Source organism: Fukomys damarensis, unplaced genomic scaffold (genome assembly GCF_012274545.1).
Source record: "Fukomys damarensis isolate Sample0158 unplaced genomic scaffold, DMR_v1.0_HiC HiC_scaffold_15, whole genome shotgun sequence".
Lineage (NCBI taxonomy): Eukaryota > Metazoa > Chordata > Mammalia > Rodentia > Bathyergidae > Fukomys > Fukomys damarensis.
In genome coordinates this window covers 20,735,099-20,762,005 of record NW_022900927.1, presented here as the reverse complement: position 1 = coordinate 20,762,005, position 26,907 = coordinate 20,735,099, and the positions used below count along the sequence as shown (strand labels likewise).

The following is a 26,907-nucleotide window of genomic DNA, read 5'->3' as shown; positions in this document are numbered from 1 at the left end:
CTCCAGACACAGACAGCCCAGTCTCCTTTCTTTATTGATCTCTGGCTATATCAGGGGCCTGGGAGACCAAGGGCAGGGGTGAGTCACATGCGTCTCTGCCCCACTGGGATGGGGACAAGTTTCAGGGTGGCAGGTCTAAGAGGCCATGGATATGAACTTCACAAGAACAGGGCCCACTGTACAGATGCATGGTTGGTATTTACAAGAGAGGAGGCGGCAGTCACCTGGACTTTGGCCTTTCAGGGGCAAGATGGGAGCAAGGAGGAGGCCTGAGGAGAAGGGGCAAAGGGCCTGGCTGGGCTCTCTCCAGAGGTCACAACAGCAGAGCCCTGAGCCCCTCCCACACCTGCCTTGTACCCGCCGCTTTCCCAGGGAGGAGTTGCTTGGTACCAGCAGCTGAGCCAGTTCTGGGAGACCGGAGGGAGAGAGAGGAACCTCTCTGTTAGCAACACGGGATTATGCGATTGTACCTTACCCTCCCCATACACGGGAGACCCAACCCAGCTGGACTCTCCTGCCTGTGCTCATAAAATGCATCCTGAAGGTGCTTTGCTGGGGAGACCACAAAGCACTTTACAGACATTGGTCGGATGGGAGCCCCTCCTAGCTCCAAAGGAGAAGAAAGAGTCAATGGGCTGAGACAGCCAGGGCAGGTGACAAGCCCCAGGAGCCCAGACCAGCCCCGAGTTCTCTAGGACCCCAGGAAAGGCCCCCCCTCAGACCCTGGTCCCAATGGCTCCTCTCTTCCATTTCAGCACGGGAGAGAGAGAAGATGGCAGGGAGTCAGGCCAGGGACGGGGCCAAAGCAGTGCAAGTCTGGAGTAATGGGGATGCCCACCCCCACCCCATTCTAGAAAAGAACCATGCCCTGAAGGAACCCCCTCCCCTCCCCACACACAGGGTGTAAAAACCCCAGCTTTCTACCCAATTCCAGCCCTTCCCAGAGGAGGAGAAAGGGAACCCAGACCTGCCAGCTAAGATCTGGGGTGGGGGGCTGAGGGAACCCCCAAAATGTATTGCTTAGAAACTTGGAGGCAAAGGACTGGGAGGGCCCAGGGGGCTGGCATCTCGGCCCTGGGAAGCCTCAGGAAGGTCCCTCTCCCAGGCAGCCATCAGGCCAGGAGGGGAGTTCAGGGACAGGGGGACGGACACAGTGACCATTGGGAGCCTGAAGTTTCCCAGTCTTGCTGCCAGGAAATTAAAGTGCACCCCAATGGGTGTCGGTGGGGAGGAGCCCTTCCCCCAGCCCCACAATCTCTGGCGTTTGGCCTTCGGGTGGGTTGTCTCTTCTGCGACCTCCATGCTCCCTTGGAGCAGATGGGGGAGCCAGTCCTGATGGATGGTGCTAATGACATCAAATACTTCAGACTCAGTGAGGACCTGAGGAAAGAGGGAGAAGCTCAGAGCTCGGATCTTTGCTGTCATCTCCTGACCTTCCTTCTCTAAATCCTGCCAGGTCTCGACTCAGCCCCACGTATGGTTGTAAAAAATGCCCATCAGGGGCTGGGGATTTAGCTCAGTGGTGCCGCCGCCTGCCTCGAAAACGCAAGGTTCCAAAGTTCTACCTCCAGTACAAAAAGAAATGCCCAACAGAAGCTGCCAGGCGAGGGCATAAGCAGGGTTGAGACAGAAGTCACGCTCACCTTGGCGCCCTGAGCCTTGTGCCCTGTGTGTGTACCTTCCCTGCCCTCACAAGGCCTAGTAAGGGGCCACCTTGCCTGCTACTGTCTATCCTTCTTGCCGGTCTGTGGGACCAGAGGAAAAAGGACTTCCCTGCTTCCCACCCACACCCCCCCCCTCAGTTCTTTGCCTTCACTTCCTCCACTTTACTGCCTGGCTAGCAAGCAGGAGAGACCCTCACACCTTCTGCAGCCCCGAGATGGCCATAGTGACACAGTGCTCCCTGCTGTCCCAAGACCTGCTCACCTGGGCCAGCCCAGGGCTAGTCCAGATTCCCATTCTGGTTGTGTTCATCTTCCGCGGGGGATGGCGGCGCTTCCTCTTCACAGGGGGACAGCTCATCTATGGACATCTGGTTGGTGATGCCTGGGGAGGGATACAAGGGAAGCTGAGGTCAGACCAAGGAGTGTTTTCCCCAGGACCAGTATGTGGAGAGCAGCATTCTATTGCCCTTCCTCTGAACTGAGCTCCATTCCTCCCACCCCCACTGGAAGAGCCTCTCTGACCCTGCAGGAACTCACAACCCCCACCCAAAGGAAAAACCAGAACCACCACATTACCCAAATGGACAAGGGCATGTACCCAGACCACAATGTCTATGGGATAACCTGTGTCTGTCCCTGTGCTCTCTCCAGCCCCTGTTCTGGAATAGTCTGGGCCATTCAGTTAGTCAGCCTTTCCTGTGACCTAACTTCAGTCTAACTGGCTCCATTCCCAACTCTAGGAGGCAAAGAGCTGCCGGAGGACTTAGGAAAAAAGGAACCTACTACTGTTCTAGAAGCCAGTCCCTCAAGGTCCACGGCACCCCTAATAGCACCCACCACTTGCAGCCCGTTCCTTCCATTTCTGTTTGTTCTCCTGAATGTACTTGGTCCAGGTGGAGCGGAAGCTGACCACATCAGGGTTGGGGTCTCCCACATCCACATCTAGAGAAGGCTGGCGCCACTGGAAGCTAGAAACAAGACCCACCCCCCAGTCCAGAGGTGAGACCCAGTCCACTCCAGACTGACCTTTACAGCCCTCTGAGTGGAGCCAATGGGAAGCCAGAAGATTTAGGAAGCCAAGTCCTTCTTTTTTCCAGCTACTAGATAACCCCCACGTCCCTGTCCCTCACCTTCCTGCTCCACCCTCCCTCACCACACCTTCTCTCCTGGTAGAAGGAAAATCAAAACGAGTACATCTGAAAGGCAATAAGACAACTAAAATGGCCAAGTGTGGTGACATGCCTTTAATCCAGCACCCTGGGAGGAGGAAGTAGGAGCTCTACCAACTCGAGCTCAGCCTGAACAACTCGGTGAAATTTTTTTAAAAATTTTTTTGGGGTACTAGAGATCAAACCCGGGTCCTTGTGCTTGCAAGGCAGGCAATGGAACCACTGAGCTAAATCCCCAGCCCAGAAATAAAAAAAATTTAAATTAAAAATTTGGAAAAGAAGCTAGGGATATAGCTCAGTGTGAAGGTGGTGGGTTCAATCTGCAGTACTAGAAAGGAAGGAAGGAAAGAAATGGAAAGAAAGAGTGTACACTGTACTACAATCAGAAAAGAGGTTTTTTGGACTGTTTCTGTAGTGTTGGAGATTGAACCCAGGTTCTTGTACATGCGAGTCAAGGACTCTACCTCCGAGCGCGAAGTTGTTTTTCTGGGGTTGGTCATGTGCATGCACACACGTGTGTACGTGTGTGTGTTGGTTGTGTTTTACAGTACTGCAGACCAAGCCCAGGAGAACTTTACCTCCAAATTACATTCCTGTCCCCTTTTATTGTTTTATTTGGAGACAGGGTCTCACTAAGTTGCCCAGAACTGGAATTTATGACCCTCCTGCCTCAGTGTTAAGAGCACAAGCGTGTGCACCACGCCTATAAAATGTGGTGGGGAGCAGCCATGCCCTTCTGGTCCCATCCTTCCACTCTGACAAACAGCAGAGGGGCTCCCAAGTTTGGAGCAGCCTGCTGCCCTACTACAGCCGTGCCAGAACTGTACCTCCTCCCCAGGACTCCGTCCTCTCCGAGAGTCCCACATCCCTCCCCAGAAGCGGGAGACCTGGCTACTCTGCCACCTCACCTGGGCTGGTTTTTGGTCTTGGAGTCCTCATCTGCCAGGGGCTGGACGCTCTTCTCTGCCACATCAGTCAGCACAGAGAACGTGGGCTCCACAATGAAGTCAATGAAACCTGCAGAGGAGATGTCTTACGTGGGACAGGGTCAAGGTGAGGAGAGCTGGCACAGCCACACCCCCGGTGCAGACAGAATGGGAGGGAAAGCAACCCGTGGATGAAGTCTTTGTGAGCCCAGTGGACTCCCACGATTACACCCCAGCCTTCCAGCGCAGAACCCCATTCTCTACCACCACAGAATTCTTGCCTCTACAAGAAGAGGGATCTGTGGGCTTGGAATTTGGAGAAATCCTGGGCCTGGGCAGCATCCTTTCCCCTTCCCCGTTCCTCTCCTCCCTGTAGCAAAGGACACTCACCAATCTGGGACTGGGCCACCAGAGTGGAAGTGCGGTCACAGAGTGGAGAGAAGGGCAGGCCAAGCTCTGCCTCCTTGTCACCCTGTAGAGAGAGGACACCTCAGACCCACTGGTCAGTGGGTTGCTGTGGCAGGAGAGGCGTCTGCACCTGTGCCCAGGAGATGCAAGATGCGTAACTGGATGCAACTGTGGACAACCACAGTTAAGCTTTAAGGATAAAGCGTTTTTTGATGTTTTTTGTCTTTTGTGTTTTGTAGCTTTTCTGTTTGCAGGGTGTGGGGTGGTTGAAGTATTGGGGGTTAAGCCCAGGGCCATCACAATGAGCTGTATCTTCAGGCCCCCCACCCTTTTTTGGGGGGCGGGGGACAGGATCTCACTAAGCTGCTAAGTTTCCCAGCCTGGGCTCAAACCTGCGATCTTTTTATCCCACAGTGGTGCTGGGGTCAGGTCAGAAGCAAAAGGTGGCTGAATGAAGATATGAAACAGGGGCAGAGGAGAACTTGCAGAGCAAAAGGGGCAAGAAAGCCCCCATGGGCAGGGGGTGGGCAAAAATGCCACACTACCTGGCGGAAGAACTCCTCCATGAGGGCCTTTGTCCAGCGGCTGTGCACTGACCACTGCTTTGTTGGGTGGCTGATGTCAGCAGCATGAAGGAGAAGTGACAGCGCCTTGGACTTGTCGATCCTGGTTGGGGCAGGTGGCAAGGAAAGAGAAACTGATCTTTTAGGAGAAGGAAACCTGAGCCATCTTCTAACCTCCCATCAAATGCCCTCAGACCCATACATGAATAACTTCATCCTTTCACACAACTTCAAACACCCTCCCAGGACACAGACACAGGCATGCACAGACACGCGTACGCGTGCATGGCACGCGCGCACACACACACACACACACACACACACACACACAGGTAGCATGGGCGGCAGCACAGGTTACCACAGCTAAGAACCTTGGCTCTGAGAATCAAAAGTGCAGGTTTGAATCCTCCCACATCTACAATAAACTGGCTGTGTAACACTGAACAATTTACTTAAAATTTCCACATTCCATTTTCTTAAGCCCTAAAATAGAAATAACAAGTCTAATACATATTGAGTTGTTCTGAAATTAAGTGATATATAACAAAATAAGCATTTAAAAGAGTGGCACATAATAAGGGCTCAGCAGATTATAATGACAATACTGATTATACTGATTATAATGATAATCATTATTATTGTTATACCCCCAACAATGCCCGGCCATGGCACTGCACAGACACCATACACAGAGATTGTTCAGGTTACACAAAACAGTCTGTTCTCCCTTATACACATTTACATACTCCCACCTACTTCTACAAAGCCTTAGATGCAACTATGGCATTTGTTCTGCCCATTTTTTTAACCTCATGTGACTCTCCAATAACCCTATAGAGCAGGAACTACTGGCAAGCAGTTGTGAAAGGAGGCATATCATTTTCACTATTTCACAAACAAGGACACTAAAGTCCAGCAGAGTTGAATGAATTTCCCAACATTCCAGAGTAAGCCTGTTGTAAAGATGCACTGAGTGACTCCATATCAGACTATGAGCCCACACGGCCCCCAAATGACCAGCTGCCCAGACTGTACATAAACCCAAGGCCACGTTTGCACACACACACACTGCCACAGAGATACACTCACACAGATGCCCAGAGCCAGCAGTCTCCACACCCAGGTAAAGAAAGACCTGGCAACCAGCTACCCAGCGTATACCCAGTTCACACACCCCTCCCTCTGGCCTGGCCCCAGCAACACCCCGCCAGGGGCCACCTCTCTAGCTGCTGCAAGGCTGTCTTCATGGACTTCACTTGCTGGAAATGGCAGGACATGTCTGTGGCCAACACCATCTCAATGACCAACGCCCGCAGCTCTCTGAAAGGACAGAAAATGACAAGTGATCAGCACTCCCAGCACTGCTGGACAGGGAGTGCGGGAGGTGGGAAAGAGAGGTGTAATGACGGGTCTCTCGGGGATGCCAAGAGCTGGCTCCTGCTCACACAAACTCATCCTTAGTGAGGTTGATGAAAATGTTCATCTCGTCATCCTGCATCATCCGGAACACAGAGCTGATGTGGTGATTTTCCAGCACGGAACGGTCATTGTACAGGATGGCACATTCTGACCTGCAGTGTCAAAGGTCGTCAGGTCCAGCCCCCTGGAGGGGGCCCTCTGATGACCTCCCCCACCCCCAGCTGGCCCCTCCCACCCATGCCGCGTCCCCACTGCTCACTTGGTCTGGATGTGGAAGCTGTTGGTCGTGCCTGTGTGCTCATAGTCATGGATGGCTGCAGCAAAGATGATGGCCAATACCTCAATCTCCGACAGGCAGTGCTGGGGGAGAGAGAGGTTGAGAGAAGGCAGACGCCCTGCTAGTCACTGCCTGAAGACTCCGCACACAGGCTCGGCCACTTAGCCCATCTTTCATTCTTCAAGGCCAGCTCTGGGGTGATCTCAGCTCCTGGAATGTGGAAGGCCCATTCTCCACCCCAGCACTACTCCTGAATTTTGGCCACACCCGAGATCTTTCTAGAGTGAGTAAAGCCAATCTGACTCTAAAGGCTACCCAAAGAACCAGAATGAGGAAAATGGAACTGGGAAGCTAGGCATGATAGTGTGCTCCTGTAATCCCAGCACTGTAGTGGGCTAAAGCAGGAAGATCTCAAGTTTGAGCCCAGTCTGGGCAACTTAATGACTTAACAAGATCCTGTCTCAAATATGAAAAAGGGCTGCTGATGTAGCTTAGTGGGAAGGCCCTGTGTTCAATCCCCAGTACAGAAGGAAAAGGGAGGGAAGAGAGAGGAAATTTTTGTTTAAATGGAACTGGGACTATAGTCTGGACTCCCTAGTTCCAAAGCACTGAGTCACAGAACAGTAGCCCTTGGGGTGGGGGGGAACCTACCACCATCCCTGTGCGGATTAGGCAGCAATGGACTGTCTGGGTAACATCAGCTGCATGGATCTGGTTGTGGTAAGGATTCTTGTACTTCCCATAGCCTGTCTCCAAGGCTTCCAGAAAAGACATCAAAAAAACAGTAGGAATCTGCAGTGAGCAGAAGGAAATTGAGCTATATTGAGGATCTGCAGGAGTGAAAAGAACAGGGCTGAGATCGGCGATCTCATCGTCCTGTAGGAGGCAGCATGGCACAGGGAGAAAGCACGGGCTCTGCACAGGTGGATCTGAGCTCACATCCTGGCTCTGCCAGCTGCTGGCTGTGAGGCCCTGGGCAAGTCACATGTCTTCCTGTACCTAAGATACCTAATCATAGAGTGAAGATAATAATAACTACCTGGAATTTAATGAGATAAGTAGAATATTTAGTAAATATTCTCCAAAGAGTAGCTATAATTATATTTCCCTGGCGATTGTTAAGGAAAGGAAAGAAAGCTTCCTTCCTACCTTCCAACCACCCACCCCCATGCCCAAATTCAAAACTATAGAAAGGGGCAGAGGCCTCAGAAGTGGAGGAAAGAATAAGATGACCCAGAAAGCAGCCACTTTCGACGAAGTGGGTCACCCACTCCACTGAGAAGTCTTCTCTGACCATCTCCCCTCCACATACACTGACACCTGTCCCACCCCATACACATACACAGGAGCCAGAGCTCTATCCAGCCTCTCTCAATTCTGCCCTGTCTATACATGTTGGGCATCTCCACCTCTTTCAAAAGGCACCAGACTCCTGTCCTTGGACTCCCTGAGGCTGGAAAGGGACTGAGGTTCAAGACCTGGGGAAGCTTCTGTAGGGATGAGCTACAGTGTGACAGAGACATAGGAGACATGCCACTAATCAGACCCTAACATCCCCCATCCCTACCCCTGGAGGGCTGTGCCCCAAATTCAGGGATTTTAAAGGACTGTTTCCATGACAACTGCCCTTGCTTTTGCGTTGCCATGGCGTCCCTGGAGGGGAGGGAAGGGAAAGGGAAAAGGAAAGGGAGGAGCAGGGAGGGGCTGCATGCCCAGGAAGAGAAAGTGGAGCTGGAGAAGGGGAGTCCAGCTGGGAAACCATAAGCAACTCCCTCTCTGATTGCCTAGGGCAGCTACTCTTGGATCTGACAAACCCAAGCCTTCCAGGTAAGAAGGTGGAGTCTAGGAGAAGCTGGCATTTGAAGTACTCCTAAGAAGAGTGTGGGGCGCCCATGTGGAAAGGGGACCCTGCTAGTCTCTGTCCTGGGGAGGGCAGTACTGGGAGGAAGAGTAACAAAACAGCAGGACTGGCCTCAGAAACTCAGTAAAGAAAATTTCAGCTGAGCTCAAGAAAGTTTTGAAAACTCTCTCCAGAATTGCTGGAAAAGGAGGTGCTCAAATGTCCAGGAAAGGTTCTGTCACAGTGGAGTGATGCAGAGGTGGTTGGGGTGACTATCCAGAGCCCAGCTAGGAGAGTGCCCTTCACCGGACGGCCTCTCTCTGTGGCCACTCAGAACGTGCATTTCCCTCAGCTCTAACATCAACTTCCCTGCCCGAGTGCCGACCACGTAACCTATGGCAACTCTTAAACCCCTTCCCCTTATCTTCCAAATGCAGTTTCCATGTGGAAGTGTCTTTTCCTGGCCTTTAAACCCTCCCAAAAGAGGCTCCCTTCTAGTGCAGGATTTGGAGAAGCCTCAACCCAGAGTGCTCTCCCTGGGCAGCCAAGCTGAAGAGCAAATGGAGCTCACACACACCCTCCTCCTGCACACAGCCCCAGCCCTGCCCTGCCAAGAGCTGGGGTGCAGGCAAGGGAGGGATCAGTTTTATTCCTCTTTCCTGTGTCAGGAAACAAGTGGAGACTCTAGTCCCAAAGGGCACTGGCTGACAGCACCTGGACTGTAGGCCTCAGAGTCCACAAAGAGGAGTGGAAAGGGGAGATGAACGGAGGCCAGCTGTAGAGGACAAGTTGGGTCAAGAGAGTCAAAGGGAAGGAGCAGAATCCCAACCTAAACATGTTTGGACTAGAATCCTTCCCTAATCAATAAGGTCAGAGGCTGGGACTGCAGCAAGGGCCAGTAAGGCTGGACTGGGGTAAAGAATGGGAGATTTGGACCCTGAGACGGGAATGGCCCACGGAATCTCAATGTTGGGAATCTTTTGGAACAGGAATGAGAAGTGAAGGCTCCTTTCTGGAGGCAGAGGCGGGATGCTGCCCAACCTTGAATCGGCTGATGAGGTTATGTCGAGTCAGCAGCTCAAAAACAATGGTCTTCAAGGCGTGGTCATCTGCTGCCCGGTTCAAGGAAAAGACATCAAAGCACCAGAGATCCAGGTTCTGTGGAGAAACAATGGACTAGGCAGGGGAGCTCCCTTTGGGAACTGAAATTAGATTTCAAGGACTTTTCAATGATTACGGAGACTGGGGAAACAGGACAATAAAGAGGTGGAAAAGTAGGCCTCTTTCTGCCCAGGTATCTCTCAGTATGGGAGAGATAAGACGGGGGTTTGCCCTTACAGTGGGCAAAAGTCATTTAAAGGAACACAAGAACATTATTAAAAGAGAAGGTAAAAATCACACCAGAAATAGAATCTGGAAGTCCCAATGGCTATTCCAACCCCAAATTTCACCTCTTTTCCAAAAATCCAAGGATCACCTTGAGACAGTTGTGGACTGCAGTGGAATAGGTGGGGCCCACAGAGGTATACGTTCTCCGGAACATCCTGAGAGAGAGGGATGTAAAGAAGTCAGGGGTAAAGTCCTGGGTAGCAGGATCTGACCAAATGGCGCAATGGGGATAAACCACAGGCATGTGGGATCATGAAAGACCAGGGTGCCAGGAAAAACAGGGGCACGGGGAGGGGGAGGGGGAGGCTGAGCGTGCAACAACCTCACCGTTCCACGAAGATCCCAGCCTGCACAGCATGCACAATGCTTCGGAACTTGGGCTTCTCCTCCGCTCGGCGGCCTTTGGCTCGGGTTTGCTGGGTGAAGGTGGAGGCCAGCCAGTCCCGTACCTCTGAAGGCACGGCATCTGAACGAAGCTCCTGCAGCTCATCCTCAGTGTCCAAGATTTGCCTGAGAAGGGGAGTCAGAGAGAACAAGCCACAGTGCTCCCACTGCCTGAGACCCCATACCCAGCCACACCCACCCCTGCCCCGTGACTCTTCTGCCAGCTCTTGGCTCTGACCGCCCCCCTCTTCTTGCTATTTCTTTGCATTTCTGTATCACTGTCTGACAACTCTAGTAATGAAACAGCTCACTTAGATGAGGCAGTAAGCACCCCGATGATGAAGTATTCGTGCAGGCAAAGGGATGTCTTTTGCAGTGGATGCTGCACAGCAGACTCAGAAAAAACTATTCTTAGCCACGTATATGAAATTTTAAACAAGACAGGTAAAAAAAAAGTTTAAAAATGTGAAATTTGTTTTCTAAATTCTATTTAAGCTAATGCCTCCAAAATATTATTTCAATGTAAATCAGCATAAAATACATTAATGATATATTTTACATTCTTTTTTCTAAGACTTTGGAATCCAGCATATAATCTATTTATACAATTTCATCCATCCTCGGCACATTTTCAGCGATCAATGGCCATGTGTAACCGGTGGCTCCCTTATGGGGCACCACAGGTCTGAGAGGTATTCTACACGGTGGTCTCTTCCAATGCTGAAGCTCTCCCCTATGTATCCTTTCTCTCTCTTCCTCCTCCCACTTTCCCTTTTTCTGGGGCTAGCGATGAACCCAGGGTCCCACAAAGACTCGGAAAGTGTTCTACCACTGAGCTATACCCCTCTTTCTTACTGTGTTTATCTCTATCTCTGCATCTCCATTTCTTTTTCTGTCTCTTTATCTCCACCTCTAGTCGATCTGCCCCACCATCTCTCTCTCGACTGTCCTGGTCACTGCCCGCAAACTCCAGCTCTCCATCCTACTCCCTCTCTCTGAATACTGTACCAATCTGGTATCTTTCTACTTGTTTGTAGTTCTCCCTCACCGTGTCTCATCGATGTAGACGGCCTCCAGCAGAGAAGCTGTGTACTCCAGGTTTTTCTTCAGTTCCTCAATGTTTACCTCTCCATTCTCCAACTGCTTCACCATGTAGCGTAACCTGCAGGGTGTGGATAAGACATCCTGCTTAGACACTGCTACCTTGTCATGGAACCTTCTAATAGGGTGTATTTTACAGCAACAGTCTTAGTCTTCCATAAGTTAATAATTCTAAAGTTAATGATAAAAGCAGTTAATGTTTTTTCATCTTGGGCTATGGCCAATGCCAGTATTAAATGTATCTACCCCCAAACTTGAACCCCAGACTATCCAGACTCCCCTGCTCCCACCTACCTTCTGATCTCTCAACACTGCCCCCCGCCACCCCCTTCAGCCAGTATTTTCTGAAAACTCTAGTTTAAACTATCTGCCAGCCTGGGCCAACCAGAATTAGGCAGGTACAAGCCCCTGGGGTGATGTTTTTAGGATGATTTCATTCTTATATATGAATAACTGAGAGCTGAAACTGCTTATTTCCCCTAGAAAGAGGGCTTTGGGATCAACAGCAATCAAAATAGTCCCCAGGATTCTTTCACTGACTCTAGGTCAAGATAGGGAAAGAGGAAACATGTCTATAGCCCCTCTGTCCCTGGCAGGGATGGCAAACGACACAAAACAAAGACCAATCTGAATGTTTTCGCCTGGCCTCACTCCATGCAGGCAGAGCTAATGGATTATGATTTCAGAAGCCATCAACCAGGACAAAGCTGGTTTAACCCCTCTCTCCCCAGTCATGTGTCAGAGACTCGTAGGCAGGTTACTACGCCCATCCTGGTCCAGCCAAAGCGTCTCCCTGGCAAAAGTGATCCAGTAGAGTCAGGATCTCACTAACTGGATGCTTTGCTTAAAGGGGCAATCCCCTCATGCTTGGTTTTTATGAAGTCTGGAGTCTGACTGAGAGGCTCCTTAGAAGTCTGGCGAGTCCAGCCCCAGCAATAACAAAGCAAACAAGACTCTCTGGCTTTAGATGGTGATTTTAAAGAAAAAAATTCCTTCCTCTTCATAGCCCTGCCCCACACCACCCAAAACAACACTAGAGTGAAAGAGTAGCCATTAGAATTCCCACTGAAAGGGGCTTCGGAAACCCAAGGTCGCCTTATGAGTCAGAGAGGAGAAGAGCATGAGTCAGGGAGGAGAGGCTGGAATTAGCATCAATTCCCAGGGATGACAGGGAGGGAGGACAATGGCTTTCCTGAACAGAAACAGCTTTGGAATCCTGGGGTCTCAGCAGCTCTGGAATAGGGGAGCCCTAAATAGCCAGCCCCAGGAAATATCACAGGCCAACTCTCACCTGAAGACCCAGCAGTCCTGGAGAACATGTCTGAGAGCAAATGGGGCAGAAGGAAAAGGGGTAAAAACTGGAGAGAGAATAAAGGAGTTGGAGGCAGCCCGGCAACCTCTGCCAGTGGGCTCTCTTCAAATCTCACCTCTAGCCTCCCTGCTGCACTGTTTCCATGTGGAAACAGCAGGTTGCTTAATGAGAAGGAAGGCGGGTTTACTAAAGCTCAGCCCCAGTTCCAGCTTCATTAGGGAGGAGGAATGGAGAGGCTAGACATCATAAAAGGCTTTCCCGGCCAAATGAGCTAAAAAGGGGCTGCCAGCCAGGACTTCCAGAATAGACAAGAAATCACAGAACAAAGGGGTACACCCTGCTTCTCGGACCCAGGCACAAGCCAGGGCTTCCCTCTCCTCTCCCACAGCAGTCATTCCCGATCGCCAGAAGCCTGGATGCTGAGAGCATGCAACCCAGAAAGGAAGGCCTCTACACTGTCTGTGGTCGTCTGTCAAGGATTCCCACCCCTACCTTAACCAGCCCTTTACTCAGCCCTTTTACAACCAAAAACTGTCCCCAGGAGTTCTCCCAGTTTCCTTATGGGCCCACCTCTTCTTGATATGCACATATCCCAGCACTAGCTCCCAAGTGAACAGCCACACCCACGGGCACTCATTTGCATATATTTGCATAATCACTAACAATGCTGCCAACTCTACACTTTAAAAGTGCTTTCTCCTGCATTATTTCATTTATCCTCACAATGGGCCTATGACAGAGGGAGTTAGAGAAGGAAATGCTAACCCCATTTCCAATGCAAAAACCCTAGCTCCAGGGGCACCTTTGGCAAAGTGTATTGAGCAGCAAAGTCTCGGAGGCTGGAACCCTAAGTTCAAAGCTATCATGTCCTGCTGTCACTAACTCTTAATCAGTATTTATTAAAATGTGGCTCAGAGACTCCCAGAATCAGACGTGCCTTAGACACATGTTGAACATTAGATTCTAGACCTCCCTGTATTGGACCAGGATTTCTGAGATGGTCCAGGAATATGCATTCTGAAACACCCCAGATGATTTTAATGCACTCTGCAGTTTTCGAGCTTTTATTTCAGTGTCAATTTCCTCAACTGTGAGATGGTAAAGATGATAATAAACCAGCCTCATAAGGCTATTAGAGGATTAAATGAAATAATATATGCAAAAGGCCTGACACATGCAAAAGGTGTCTCCACAAATATGATTTCAACAGGAAACTGACTAGCATCGTACTGATCTCACCCAGCTTATACCATGCTCCCTTCAAACCCAGCAAGCACCTGCCTATTCTATCATTCTAAATACGGGGGGGGGCCTTAGTTTGAAGGCAGGTGAATAGGAAGCTCTCTAATGAAAGAGACAAAAGAATTATAAAGACTATGATTCTCCCATAAACTTATGATGGGAGCTAAACGATTTGTCCAAGGTTATACAACTTGTCAATCTTATCAGTCTCACACTAATGAGGTCTACCTATATTCACCAAACAATGAAGGTGTTAGAGCAAACAAGTCTAGTCATGTGGAGAGGGGCAGAAAGCATTCCCCGAAGCTCCTTCAGCCTCAGCCAGTTGAATCATGTGAGATGACAAGCACCTGGATGGCACTGACATAACTGATTTATCTTGGCCTCCATACACACAGCAGGAGTGTATGCTCAGTGAGCATTCATCAAATAAGAAACAGGAAAACAGGGCAGCTTAAGCAGGTGGGAGTCCATCTCCCAGAGCTCACAGCTGAGACTTCTAAGCCACAGCCTCTGAGACTGTAATGGTGAGCCTGGAAGAAGAGTGGAATCATACGTGGACTTGGAACATACCACTCCCTCCACTTGAACTCCAAGCTCCTTCTCTTGCCACATCTAGGAGCTCTTGTAGAGCTTCTGAACCAAACATCATCCTGATGCTAGAAGGAAGAGGATAAAGAGGAAAAGGAAGATGAAAGAATAAATTTGACAAAGAAAAAGTTCAAGAACTGGAGCTGGACTCAAGCAGCTGAAAGGATACAGATGCTGAACTACACCTTCCTAATGTCGAATAAACACACACACAATACTTGCTGGCCAGCTGGAGCTCTTATTCCAAAGCCTTTCAGTTAGGATCTCCCCAAACCTAAAGCCCACACTCAATGTTCCACAGGAAGGCCTTCTCCCCACCTAGATATCAGTTTTAATCCAGCCCTCTGGCTCAGCCCTCAGAGAACCAGCCATGGGAATGGTCCCTTTCCCAGTAGAACAAGATGCCCAGTACAGTCTAGTCCTCAACCAGCCTCATGGAAAAATGGAAGCTTCTATTTCCATCCCTACCCTGTGCGATCACTACCACCTCTTTCTACTTTACCTTGTCCCTCAGCAATGGAAAAGCCTCAGATCTCAACCCCTGGAAGGCCCAAGGCTCTCCTAGCTCTAGGCAGCCAGCTGGAAGAGAAGACTCCTGCCAGTAACACCACTGAGGAGCCCAGCTTTCCCACCAGCTCATTTCTTTGAATCACCACATGGCTGATGTTCTGGGGGTTTCCACAATCCCTTGTCACTATTTCCAGCACCCACCCCTACTTACTTGACTGTAAGTAGGAGGTTAGGATAAAACAATCCAAAGCCAGGGGGACTTGGAATAAGAAGAGTTGTATTTCTAGTTTGAGTTCTTAAGAAAGAAAAAAAAAATTCAAAGGGATGTAAAGTTCTAAAGATTTTGGTGATTAGGAAGGAGAGAAAAAGGAGAACCCCTGATAAGTTACCTACGATAGTGAAGAGAAAGCAATAAAAAGAAGAGATGGAAGGGCCAGGGATTTTGCTCAGTGTTGCTGCCACCTGCCTTGCAAACAAACACAAGGTCCTGAGTTCAATCTCCAGTGCCAAAAAAAAGAAGAGATGGAAATGGAAGGTGAATAAAGTAAAGGCAAGGTGGATAGAGTAAAAATTGCACACACACCATATGGGGACAGTCCAACAACTGGTAAGTCCACATGCAACCTATCCTCTCTTCCTTCTCTCTTCTAACCTCCTCCCTGGCACCTACCTGAGAATGGGGCCTTGCAGATGGCTCCTCTGAACAGGAACAAGACTTGCCATGAGAACCAAAGATTTCCACTCCAGAGAATCAAAACACTGGGAACTGGGGGCCTAGGACCCCTAGAGGGAAACAACTCCCTCTTGAGCCCCCAACTTCCTCCTGCAGGTCCCAGAAGAACTGAGCATCTGACCAGAAAGCACTTTGGGGAGGAGAACTGGGGGAGCCTGGCTAAAGGAAGAAGGAATTTGAAGCAGAGACCCAGCCTACAGGAACTGGGTGAGAGGCCGCGGGAAAAGTTTCACATCTGAATCAGACTGAAAACAAGAATCTGTTGTCAGAAGAATCCCAGAAAGGACAGAAATAGCACAGGCCAGCCCCTTGCTCTGAGGAGGTGGGGCTCCTCTTTGGGAAGAAGAGGTTAGGACACAGGGACAAGCAACCATCCTGAATCTGTCACAGAAAAGTCTGGCTTGCAAGAGGAAGGAGCTCGGCCAAAGTCCTCCCCCACCACCAGGGGCTGAGAAGATTTCTTGGTGCTTGTCTGAAGCCATTCTTCATGTTTAACCTTCCTGAAAGAACGGAAGAAAAACACGGGGATAAACTCCCGTTCCTGAGGAGATTTAAAAACTGTAGGGGAGGTGCTTCTTCAGAGAGGGCTCCACAGGGAGGGAAGGGCCCTCAACCCTACACAGTGAATACAAGTCAGAAGGACTTGTTCATAAAGACCAAGAAGCTGCACAAAACACTTCAACGTTCCCAGCCCCAGCTTTCTTCTCTGTAAAATGGAGATTGGTGAGAAACTGTTTGTGAACTAGAAAAAGGTCAATCTAGCCCAGAGGCAGAGAAGTGGGGAGATGGCCCAGAGGGGGCCAAAAGAGGGACCCAGAAGGAACCCGGAGACCAGGACGCCCTCTTCCACCTCCAGACTTTGTTCCTTTCACAGGCTGGGAAAAAAGAAGCTGGTCTCTGCCAGGCGAAGTGGACGTGCGCACATAGCACTAGCCGCCTCCCCATTGGCTGTGAGATGACATCACCAATACAAGAACAGTGGGGTTGCGATTGGTCAGCTAAGGGGTAGGGCGGGGCTAAGAAGGCGGCAGGGTGAAGCCTAACGCCTCAGTGAAGAGTTCTGGGCGGCAGCAGTTCCTTCAATCTAGGGTTTAGGGCAGGGGGTGATGTGGAAACGAGGAAAAGGGCTCATGGGAATGAGTATAGCAGGAGAGAGGGAAAAGAGAAGAAACCGGCCAAGAGTTTGGATTTTAAGATGGGAGGTCTTTCCCCTCAAAAGCAAAGAGAAACTAAGAAACATTGTGACTGTGCCAAATCCTTGAAGGATTTTAAACAAATGAAGTTTAGGAACCTGCTGTTTCTCAGCTCAGCTAGCACTGGGACAAGTGCATGTGCGCTTCCTCAGCAGTGAGAGCTAGAAGGTTAAAGACCTCCGAGTTGTTTTCTACTAAACTGGTGGCTATGAGGGAGGGCTGCTTTAGACTGCGAAAGAAAAGAAACCCTCTCTCTCTCTCTCTCTGTGCCCTGTACCTCCACCCTTTCCACAACACCAGAAGCTGATTCATTATTTTCTGAAAGAAAGGACCAGACCAGTGTCGGGGGACGCAGAACCCTGCCAGCCAGGGTATGAAGGACATCTGGCCAGCGGGCAGAACATGCTGGGGGGGGGGGGGTGGCAGCCAGCTGTGCACACCTGAAACTTCAACAACTACCAGGCCAGGCCAGCTCCCCTCTCTCCCTTGTCCCCTCACTCTAGGCCCTAGTGCTCTAGCCTCAGCCCTCCTACTGAAAGGCAGGGGTTTCTTAAACTAGCAATGCTCTGGAGAGGATATCTTATCCATTCTTTTCTCTCCTCTCCTGCCTAATAAAGTTGGTTGGAAAATGACTGCCTACCACCTCACCCCACATACACAGGCTACATCACTCATTCTAGCCTCTTACTATCAACTGATCCTAAAAAGAAGGAATATTGGTCAGCTACCATTCCTTCCTGGGGAAAACATTTCACGTACTCACCCACGTATATATGCACACCTCACACACTACCTGTGTCTGAGCTCAGGAGACTGTCCTACCTGGAAGGCAGGACTTATATATGAAAGCCCCAGCAAAAGGTACAATATAAATTTTCCTTTAGCTCTTAACTGTAGTTTAAAAATAGAAAGGAGCTCAAGCATAATGCCTCCCTGCCCTGCTCATGCGCAGGCTTTCCCATCCTGCACTGAATAAAGGATGGGAGACTCTGTTTCTGGTCAGAAAAGAGTAGAGGAGCAGCAACAGGGACAGGGTATTGTGTGTTGGACAAGGAATTAACTGGCTGATCTGAATGCTCCAAAATTTACAAATTAAAGGGGTCAAATTCTAAATCCTAGAAAGAGGATATCAGTAAAAATCAGGAGAGTTCTACCTAAACTTTCTCACTTATGTAACCTCGGGCAAGTCATTCTGAGCTCTTGTTTCCTTGTCTAAAGGGAGTAAATAAAATGTGCTTCATAGAATTTTCACAAGGCCTTGATGAGATATTGTATGAGAGCACTTTGGGAACTATAAAATAATACATGAATGCAAAGGATTATTATTTAGTCCAGTCCTTCAGTTAGCTTAGCAAATATTATTGAAAGCCCTCCATAAACAAAGCCCCATATGCCCACCCTCATAGGCAGAATCCACTTCTTCATCCAAGCCCCAAATAGTACCTGGACTACTAGAGGAAAAGCTCTCGTCTCCCTGCCACCACCACTGAAGATGCTTGGGCTTCACTCTGGCTTCTCATTGCACAGGGGCCAGCAAGGCAGTGTAAGCAGAGGCCAGAAATTATGCAGAGCATGGAGCTCCAGAAACCAATAGAAACCAGCCCTCTACCTCACCCAAGCATTTCTGATCCCCTCACACCCCTGGCTTCCCATTGCTATATGAGCAGCCCCAGTTCTGGCAGCTGGCTGGGCAGAGTGGCGGGGGTGGCTCTAGAGATAAAAATAGCCCCCCTGGTGGCAGAGCTGGGGTGCCATCCTGGGAGGCGGCAGACCTAGGTTGACATGGCAGCAGTGGTGAGAGATCTCCAAGGCACTGGACAAAGGAGCTGAGGGGAGAATGGGAAACAGTTGGGAGAAGGACAAAACCAGGAGACTACAGGGAGGTGACGAGTGAGTGGGAGTTACTAAGAAGTCAGGGAAAGAAGATCTGGAAGGTACTGCAGGAGGGAGTCAGGGAAAACACTGATGGAGGAAGTATAAAGGGGGAGTCTGTTTCTACCCCGCCTGTCTGAAGGCAGCTCCCCCTCTGCCTTCTAACCGGAGAGTGTTTCCAACAGGTGCTCCTAGCAACAGCCCAGCACAGCTCAGATCATGTGAGGAAGGAAGTGATCTAAGCAGTATGAGCCTGAGACCAGGCCAATGAGGATCATAGTATCCCAACTCTCAGCACAGGACACAAACAAGTTCCCTCTGCCCAGACTTCATCCCTGGAGACAGAGAAATTGAGAAGGGTGGGCAAGAATGTCTGAGGACTGCAGACGGAAGAGGAGGCTCCCCGGAGCCAGTCCAAATGAACTCTTTCTCCACTTCATTTGTCCATCCTTCTCTCCCTTCCTATCCTATTTGATTCTGCTCATTACCACCTCCACACAGACCACCCAATGGCCTTCCAAACCACATCCCAACAGATGTTTCCAGCAGATGCCTAACAGATGTTAAAGGCAGCCTAGGATGGAAAAGTGAATTGGAAAATTGGCAAGGGATAATGACAGGTATGGTGAGGCAGCAATAGATCATGGATCAGCAGAATTTGAATCCTGTCCCAACACTGCCTCCATTACGCCAACTCTCTGCGGATATCAGTTTCCTTCTCTGTAACCTTTTATGGCTCTCAGGTTTAGGACCTGGGGAGGAGGCACCAGAGAAGTAGGCTGTCTGGGCCATGATTCCCAGATTCTAGAGTTCACCCTTTCTGACTATTTCACTGATTCTCCCAAGTCAGCTCTAACCTCGTCTTAAAAGAGAAGAGTAGCCTTCCTCTTCATCACGGAAAGATCACATTCTAACCTCCAAGAATTTCCCAGTTCTCCTGCATATCTACCTCCAATCCATTTTGCTGCAATCAAAACAGCAGCCAACTTTGTTGGCACTTTAAAGAAGAACAGAAAGGGAGAGAATGGGCGGGACAAAGACATCTTCGGGTGAGACTACAACAATTTGATTTATTATCTATCTCAGGTTGGAATTCTAAAGCTCCATGCTTGGTAGAGAGTCAGTCAGGGTTTAGGGAGCTTGGCAACACGGCTGGCATGTGTGCTTACTCAGCCCAGACCACATGAAGTTTCCAAACAAGGTGGGCATAGAAGAGAAAACCAAGGAGAAGGTGCCAAGCTACATATGCAAGAGCTGATAATCAGGGGAGCAGGAAACCAAGGACAGGAGTGACAGGAGAAAGTTCCTTCCTTTCTGCTTTCCTTCCTTCCATAGTCCCCAGGCCCTGCCTGCATCCTCCACCCCAGCAAGCCAAGCTCCTTTCCTAACCTAAACGGTGCCAATACCAGCTGGCAGCCTAATCACCCCACTGCAGCCTCCATAGTTATTTGCAGATCTGACTCCCAGTTGCAACTGTAGAATAAACTGCCCTGAGAGGCTAGCTTTAGCCAGCATCATCCCCCAAAATGCTCCCTTTCTGACTCTTTTCCCAGCCCCACACTCTCAGGCCTCTCCCTGGATATACCATGGCTTTTGTTCCTGCCCACCCTGCCTCTCTACCAAAACCCCAATGCAGCTCCTTCAGTGGATTTCTGCCAGGTCTGGAATGCTAACACAGAATCCTAATCTGCTGTTTGCTTCCCAGATGAGGCTAAGCTCCACAGATGCAGCAGGAGCTGAGGGGACAGGAGGAGCTGAGGGGACAGGAGCAGCTGCAGGACTCAAGGATATGAGGGCAGAGGGACAAGCATTGGCACTGAGTAGATAACAACTCAAGTTTTCTCCTTTTCCCTGCTCAGTAGCCTTTCTCAGGCCCCACAGATGCCCCTTCCCAAGATTCTCTCCTACATCCCTGGGACCATCCAGTCTTCCTCCCTTAGGGGGTAAACCTCATTATCTAACCACTTCCAGTCTCCCCAGTTGTCTCACCTCCAACCCACCTGCTGCCCTGGTTTTGTGCCTCTTTCTTTGCTGCTGTCCTGAAGAGAGTTGGAAAATAGCCACTCAACTTCCGTACCTGAGAAAAATCAGCCCCTTGAGCTTCAAAGGCAATTACCTGGCTTCCTCCCTGGAGGATCTTGCAGGATGAGGTCACTAAGAAAGCAAAAGAAAGGTCTTGCAGAAGACATGAGTTGAGGTTGGAGTTCTAAAAAGGCCCCAAAGGGTCCCTGCAACAAACTTGTCCCATTACCTGGAAGACCAGAGGGCACGCAGGGATTTTCTGGCTCTGGGCTAAAATAGGGGAAGAGTAGGAGACTGAAGACAAGACTGAGAAGTTAAGTCAAAGGGAATAGAGGAAAGGAGGGCCAAGAAAGAAGACCAAACTGGAGACTACAAAAGAAAGCCAGAGGGTGGGGGGCAAGGGCGGGAATGGCAGAGGAGAGGATGCAAGAACAATAAAGAAGAAAGAAAACAGTACCATGGAGATGGACACAAATCCTTGATGATTTGTCTCAAAAACAGGCAAAATTTCTTTCTAAGGTTACTTCCTCATCATAGCCCAAAGGTAAAGTATGGGGTGGGGGGGATAAAAGGAACGCTTGAGACAAAGTGCATGGATTCCAGGAATGCACTGGCCACTCGGCAAGTAGGAAAGGTCTAGAGATGTCCAGGCTTCGGTCTGAGTCTCTCACCAGCCTCCCACTTCATCCCCAACCTCCTTTCCCTTCCTGGGGGCAAAAGTGACAAATGCAACCTCAAACATGGAACTTCCTGTGCCCTTTTCCACCCTGCCTACTAAGGCTCCTAGACACACTGCTATTTGAGCTCTGACTTTTAGAGTAGGGTGTGGTATACCTGATGCCATATCCCCCAGGCCTAGGGACTTAGGTGAATGCCAAAGAGGAATTCCCCAATGCTCACAGAACCCACTCATGTGGGGGCTCCCCACCCTCACCATGTCTCAGAACTGCAATTAGTCCATCCATTTCATTCGACCACTGGGGCAAGATGACAAGGAGTCCTCCTTTCTTTTGACTTTAGGGGTGAACATCCTTCATATATAGCCTTCCTCCAGTCCCACCCAGTGTCTTATTGCCTAAACCAGACTCCACCCCTTACTCTCTTCAGACAAATATTCATCAACAAGACTCTTCCAAATCACATCCTAAACATTGGAATTTGAATTTATTTGGTTATTCATCTAGGGCCATCCCATCCTAAATGCACCCAATCTTGCCTGAATTTATTGGGTAATTCATATTCCTGCCTCCTGAATCTTTATCTTTCTACCTCATTGCAGCCAAGTCACCAATTCATTCCCATTCTCCTCCTCTTTGTACGGCAAGCTCTCCCGTGCTGACAGATCTCCAGACTTTCTCATTTAAAAGCCTCTTCATATGGATGATGTCAAACAAAGAACGGAGAAGCTGAGACTATGATTTCAAGATTACACAGCTAGTAATCAGCAGAGAGAGAATGTGAACGCAAACTCCAGGCTCCCGATTTTCTGTTCTTCCCCTGACATCACACTGCCTCCAGGATTCCCCCAGTCACCTATCCTGACCAGAAGGTGTGGAGATCTTCCTCTGGTCTGAATCTGATTTCCCATCTCTGTACCTCCCCTTCACATTACTGCAGGAATTTTCCACACTTGCCATCCCAGAGATACCACACAGTTTTCAGTCAAGCAAAGCTAATAGAGAAAATAAAGATGGAAAACCCTCATGGGAGAGGGAATATAAAAATCAGGGAGAAGAAGATTTCCTGTGCCACGGCTGGAAATGAAGGAGGAAGGGCTAATTCATGGAGGATAGCACCAAAAAAATCCTTCTAAGACCTGGGAAAAATGATTCTCCCTTTTCTCCAGGAGTGCAGGGAGCCACAGTTTATCCTGCAATCTTCAGAGCAGCTCCACAGTTACACACAGAGAAAAGAAGAAGGCAAAATGATTTTCAAAACTGGTAAGAGCCACACTGGATCACACCACAGAGAATACAAAAAAATGAGTACAAAAAGTGAGGTAAATCAATGAGGCACCCAGTCCAGTCCCCCAGTTTTCTCTTTCTGCTTCTGGATCTCCCCCAGGATTATCAAAAGAAAGTTGAGTGTGTCACAAATATATACTCGAGATCACACGTATAAATTATCCTATTACCTACATACATATGCACACACAAACACTGTCTCATTCATACCTAGGACAATTTCAGATATCAAGGTAAGTGTATAATCCCCAACATACGTGTTATCCACACGTGCCCTTTCTAAACATAATAACAACAACAACAAAAAATACCATCACAGAGCTCTGCTGCCGGCACATAAATCAACCTTTATCCAGACACGTACATGTACATGTCAGACATTCACAATTTCATCCTAACATATCTTGTTCACACAATCCAAATACCATGGCTTTTGTATGCTCTCTGTAACTTCTCCTATTCTAGGCTCTGTCCTGAGGTCCCCAAACCCCACACTTTTTTTTTGCATCATCCACTCGAACAACAACGTCACCTCCCCTTTATTCCATCTCCATTTCTTACCTCCTCCCCTTCTGCACAGAGGTATATACGCACCACAGAATCAGAGACAGAATTGGGCTCCATGACATAGATAGATAGAGATAGAGATATATTAATTCATTTGTTCATCCCTTTATTTAACAATATTACTTAGTACCTGATATGTTCAAGGTACCATTCTGATGAAACAAAAGTAAGGAAAATAAAATAATCCCCAACTGGATCCTTTCTCCGAAGCTCAACTGTAATGACCTTGAACCACAGCATGGGACGTTCAGTCTAGACCTTAGGAGTCCTGAGTGTGAACCAAGTAGGGAAAGAAGAAAAAGGAACTATGTCTACACTGTCCCAAAAGAAAGAAGTTCTGTCTACAAAATACAAAATTTTAAAAGAAACTGAAGCAGAGAAATGAGAGTGATGCTTGTACTATCCTGGAAGAAAGAACTCACATCTGTGCTTTTCCTGTACGGGTAACCCCCAATGGAAGAAACCCAGAATGGTAGAATTTTGCCAATTATAGCAAAGTGAGATAAAGGGTGCCTCCCCGCTCTCCACACCCCTGGATGGAGTTGAACCAGATTCCAAGCAGGGGAATACAGGCTATGTCCCTTTTGTCCACATGTGTAACCCCAGCATCCAGCACACCACCTGGGCCCACAGAAGGCATTCAAGTCACTGTCTGATGAACAAATGAATTGAGGCAACAAACCAATCTCTATCTGCTCATAGTTTTTCTTGATTTATAAAAGACACAGGAAACTCCATTCTACCTCTACTGACCCTCCCCACAATCGCCAAAGCCCTCTGGTCTCTGAAGGATGGGAAGCAAAGTCAAATCTTTTATCTCAGGGTTAAAGATGCTGAAAATTTTCCCAACCAACCCAACATCTCCAGACTGCTTGTCCCAGTCTCTCTCTCATGCCTCAGTATGAGAGTCTGCTTAGTTAAGAAAATTTTCCTGCTAACCACAGGTGAAATCTCACAATTAGAGACTTCTTCCAGCTCATAGCCTCTAGTTTCTGAATTTATCCTTAACAGATTTCCAGTTTGATAAACAGAAATCCTGCATGTTCTTCCCACAAAAGACTGCTTTGCATAATTATATTTATGAGGGCCTTTTATCCAGAGGCAAAAACATCACACCTGGCTCCTTGAAAAGAGTCTGGATGTTCTAGATCAGAAATTAAAAGGGAAGGGAGAGAATGGATGTCTTGAGCAGGGGAATCAAGATAGATATAAAGGCAGCCAAACATACATATATTTCATTTATCTTCATTTCCATTTACTACCCAAGCCTGAGATAATTATGTCTACTCCTTTCCAGACCAAACAACTTCCTCCTACCCTAGCTCATGAAGGGGAGAGAAGGCTCTATTTCCACTTAAGGAAATACCTCCTTTCTTGCCTCTTTAGAAACCACAGGACTCAGAGAGTTGGGGAACTCCTCCTATCCAGCAAAAATCCTAAATCCTTTCATTTCCCTTCATCTGACTGTCAAAGTTTCCCAATATTAAAACAAGTCCAAATCCAGAAAAACCATAAACTTGGGATCTATCTTATCATTAAGATTTTTCTCTGCTTTGAGAAAATGAGGCTGATAATCTACTCTGGTGATTAATAACCAGGATACGGTACCTTTCTAGGTTAATTAGTAAATGTAGCCTAAGGACCAGAGTGAAGAGCAGAACAATGTAACCAACAAGATGTAGTGATCCCTGTCTACCATGTAAGGCCATCTCAGCTTAGGCACTCTGGAGGAACAGCTGTCCCTATTGCCTTCTCTCCCCAGGTCTCTCAATACCTTCTTCTAGGGACCCTCTTCCCTCACCACTGAGCACTTCTTATATTTAAGGAAGAAACAGCAACTGATTTTCAGGAACAACTTTTGCTTTAAAAGGTGTGGGAGGTGGTGAAACTGGTAAAACCCACTCTTCTACAGGGTCCTGCTACTTGGAATGGAGGTAAAATGAGTACATGATGAGCCACTACTGCGATAAGACATCCTGAGACACTTTGAATTCTCCCAGTCATTTGCTTTTCAACCACTTCTTTATCTGCCCCCTCCTCAGCTCAGTTACCATTAACAGAGCATCATTTTCTACCAAGAATCACTCAGTGCTCCTCCCAACAAAAATCAATTCAATCCAGTTTCCATTTCTTCATCCCAGAACTCATTCCAAGGCTGCGCTTCATAGAGCCTGGCAAATTACATTGGCCAGAGGCAGCAAAGGAGGGGGACTGGGGAGCCCACTTGGATTCCAAGCTTTGTTGCCCACTGTGCCTCTGTTCTCTCTACGAGCCTTCGGAGCAGTAAACATATAAACCAGACCCACCTGCCCAAGATAAAGGTGTCACTGGCGTGGGTGAAATATTTTGAAAACATCACAACCATACCCATCTCTCCATCTCCTACCCCCCTTTATCAGAACCCAGAAATAGCAAGCCTCAGTGCTCATGACTGAGGGGTACTGGGGGTTCAGGGACTATGTTTACTGTTTCTGCACTAAACATCCCTGCTCTCCTATCAGAGCCTCTTCCCTGGCGCTCTAGGCAGACATCTCACAGAAAGGCGCCTCTTTCCTCGTTTACTGGTTAAGAATCAACAGACTGCAGAGATAACCGATGGCAGCTGACTGAAAGGTAAAACATCGTGCATGGCTTGTCTTTGACCCAATCCTCTCCTCTGAGAAGCAGAAGGAAAAGTTGCTTTCCTCCCTAGAGACCAGTGTATGGGACACCTGAGTTCTTCCTTTCCCTATTTATTTCTTCTCATATCCCCCAGGTCCTGCAACAATAAGAAAATGTGCCTAAATGTGCTTGGAGATCCTGGGAGATTCTTTATAAACAAAAAGGCTTTGATCAAGACAATTACAGTACCTTGCTCCTGTCAATCAATCTTTCTTCAGTACCACCCACTCTTACAGCTCCCAGGTGGGGGCTCCACCCCCCCCTCCTCCACATTCCAGGTGTCATTAATATGCAGAGTGAGTTCCCAGGCCCCTAGAGAGACGAGTGGCTCAAGTTCGGGGTACCTCCACCCCCAACCCGTCTGCCGGATTCTAGAGGCAGAAACTACCGATTCCAACCGAGATACATCTAACCCACAGGTTGGCACAATTATCCCCATGCACTAGATCTGCTGCTAGCTATGTGCCCCAGTCTCCACCCTCTGTGACCCAGGGACACTCGTGCATACGTATGTGATGTGCACATACCCTGCACATGGATACGTGTGAGTCAGCCTGGCACCTCCTGAACGCTGCCGGTCTGCAGCCCTGCCACACCGCACACACTGTGCTGCTTCTCGGCTCTGCGTGTCACCCGGGAGGTCCAGAGGTACAAGCACATCGTGCTTTGCAACTCCCAAACCCGCCCTAACCAACCGGCTTGCTCTGCACATGTCTTAAACATGTGGCCTGGACACGAGTGTCAGGGTTGTTTCCTCGCACCTGCCAACGTGCCCCCAGGACAATTTACCAGCCTGGCTCCAGCTATTTCCTACCACCACCATTGCGCACACACACACACACACACACTCCCAGATCCCCTAGGTCCCTTCCCCCCCATTCCCGGCCTGGGACTCACAGAGACCGAAGCTTAATCCACATCTTCTTGCTGGGGGCTGACTTCAGCTCCAGGGGTGACGGGCAATCAGACTCCAGCATCTCTGGAGGGCTGCGAGGAGACAGCTCCATGCTCAGCCACTGTCTAGGGAACAGAGGGAGGGGACAGGACCCCGGCTCAGTTTCAGCCCCCGGCAGAGAGACCCTCGCCTGCATCCCAGGCCC

The 26,907-nt window shown here is 49.0% G+C and overlaps 1 protein-coding gene across 2 annotated transcripts; it reads right to left on the bottom strand.

Moving 5' to 3' along the window:
• Pde1b (phosphodiesterase 1B) lies at positions 1–26,847 on the bottom strand. Of its 2 annotated transcripts, none has more exons than XM_010609389.2 (15): positions 26,705–26,847; positions 11,088–11,201; positions 9,983–10,165; positions 9,744–9,810; positions 9,308–9,424; positions 7,078–7,218; positions 6,409–6,509; positions 6,176–6,301; positions 5,949–6,050; positions 4,713–4,833; positions 4,150–4,231; positions 3,742–3,850; positions 2,502–2,632; positions 1,927–2,046; positions 1–1,380 (listed from the first exon to the last, which is right to left on the bottom strand). In XM_010609389.2, the coding sequence occupies exons 1-14, from the start codon at positions 26,812–26,814 to the stop codon at positions 1,943–1,945; spliced, it is 1,608 nt and encodes a 535-aa protein (XP_010607691.1). In that variant the 5' UTR covers positions 26,815–26,847; the 3' UTR covers positions 1–1,380; positions 1,927–1,942. The 2 variants fall into 2 exon arrangements, with proteins under 2 accessions (XP_010607691.1, XP_010607692.1); XM_010609390.3 differs by lacking the exon at positions 26,705–26,847 and adding an exon at positions 15,466–15,778.
• Positions 26,848–26,907: the final 60 nt, after the last annotated feature.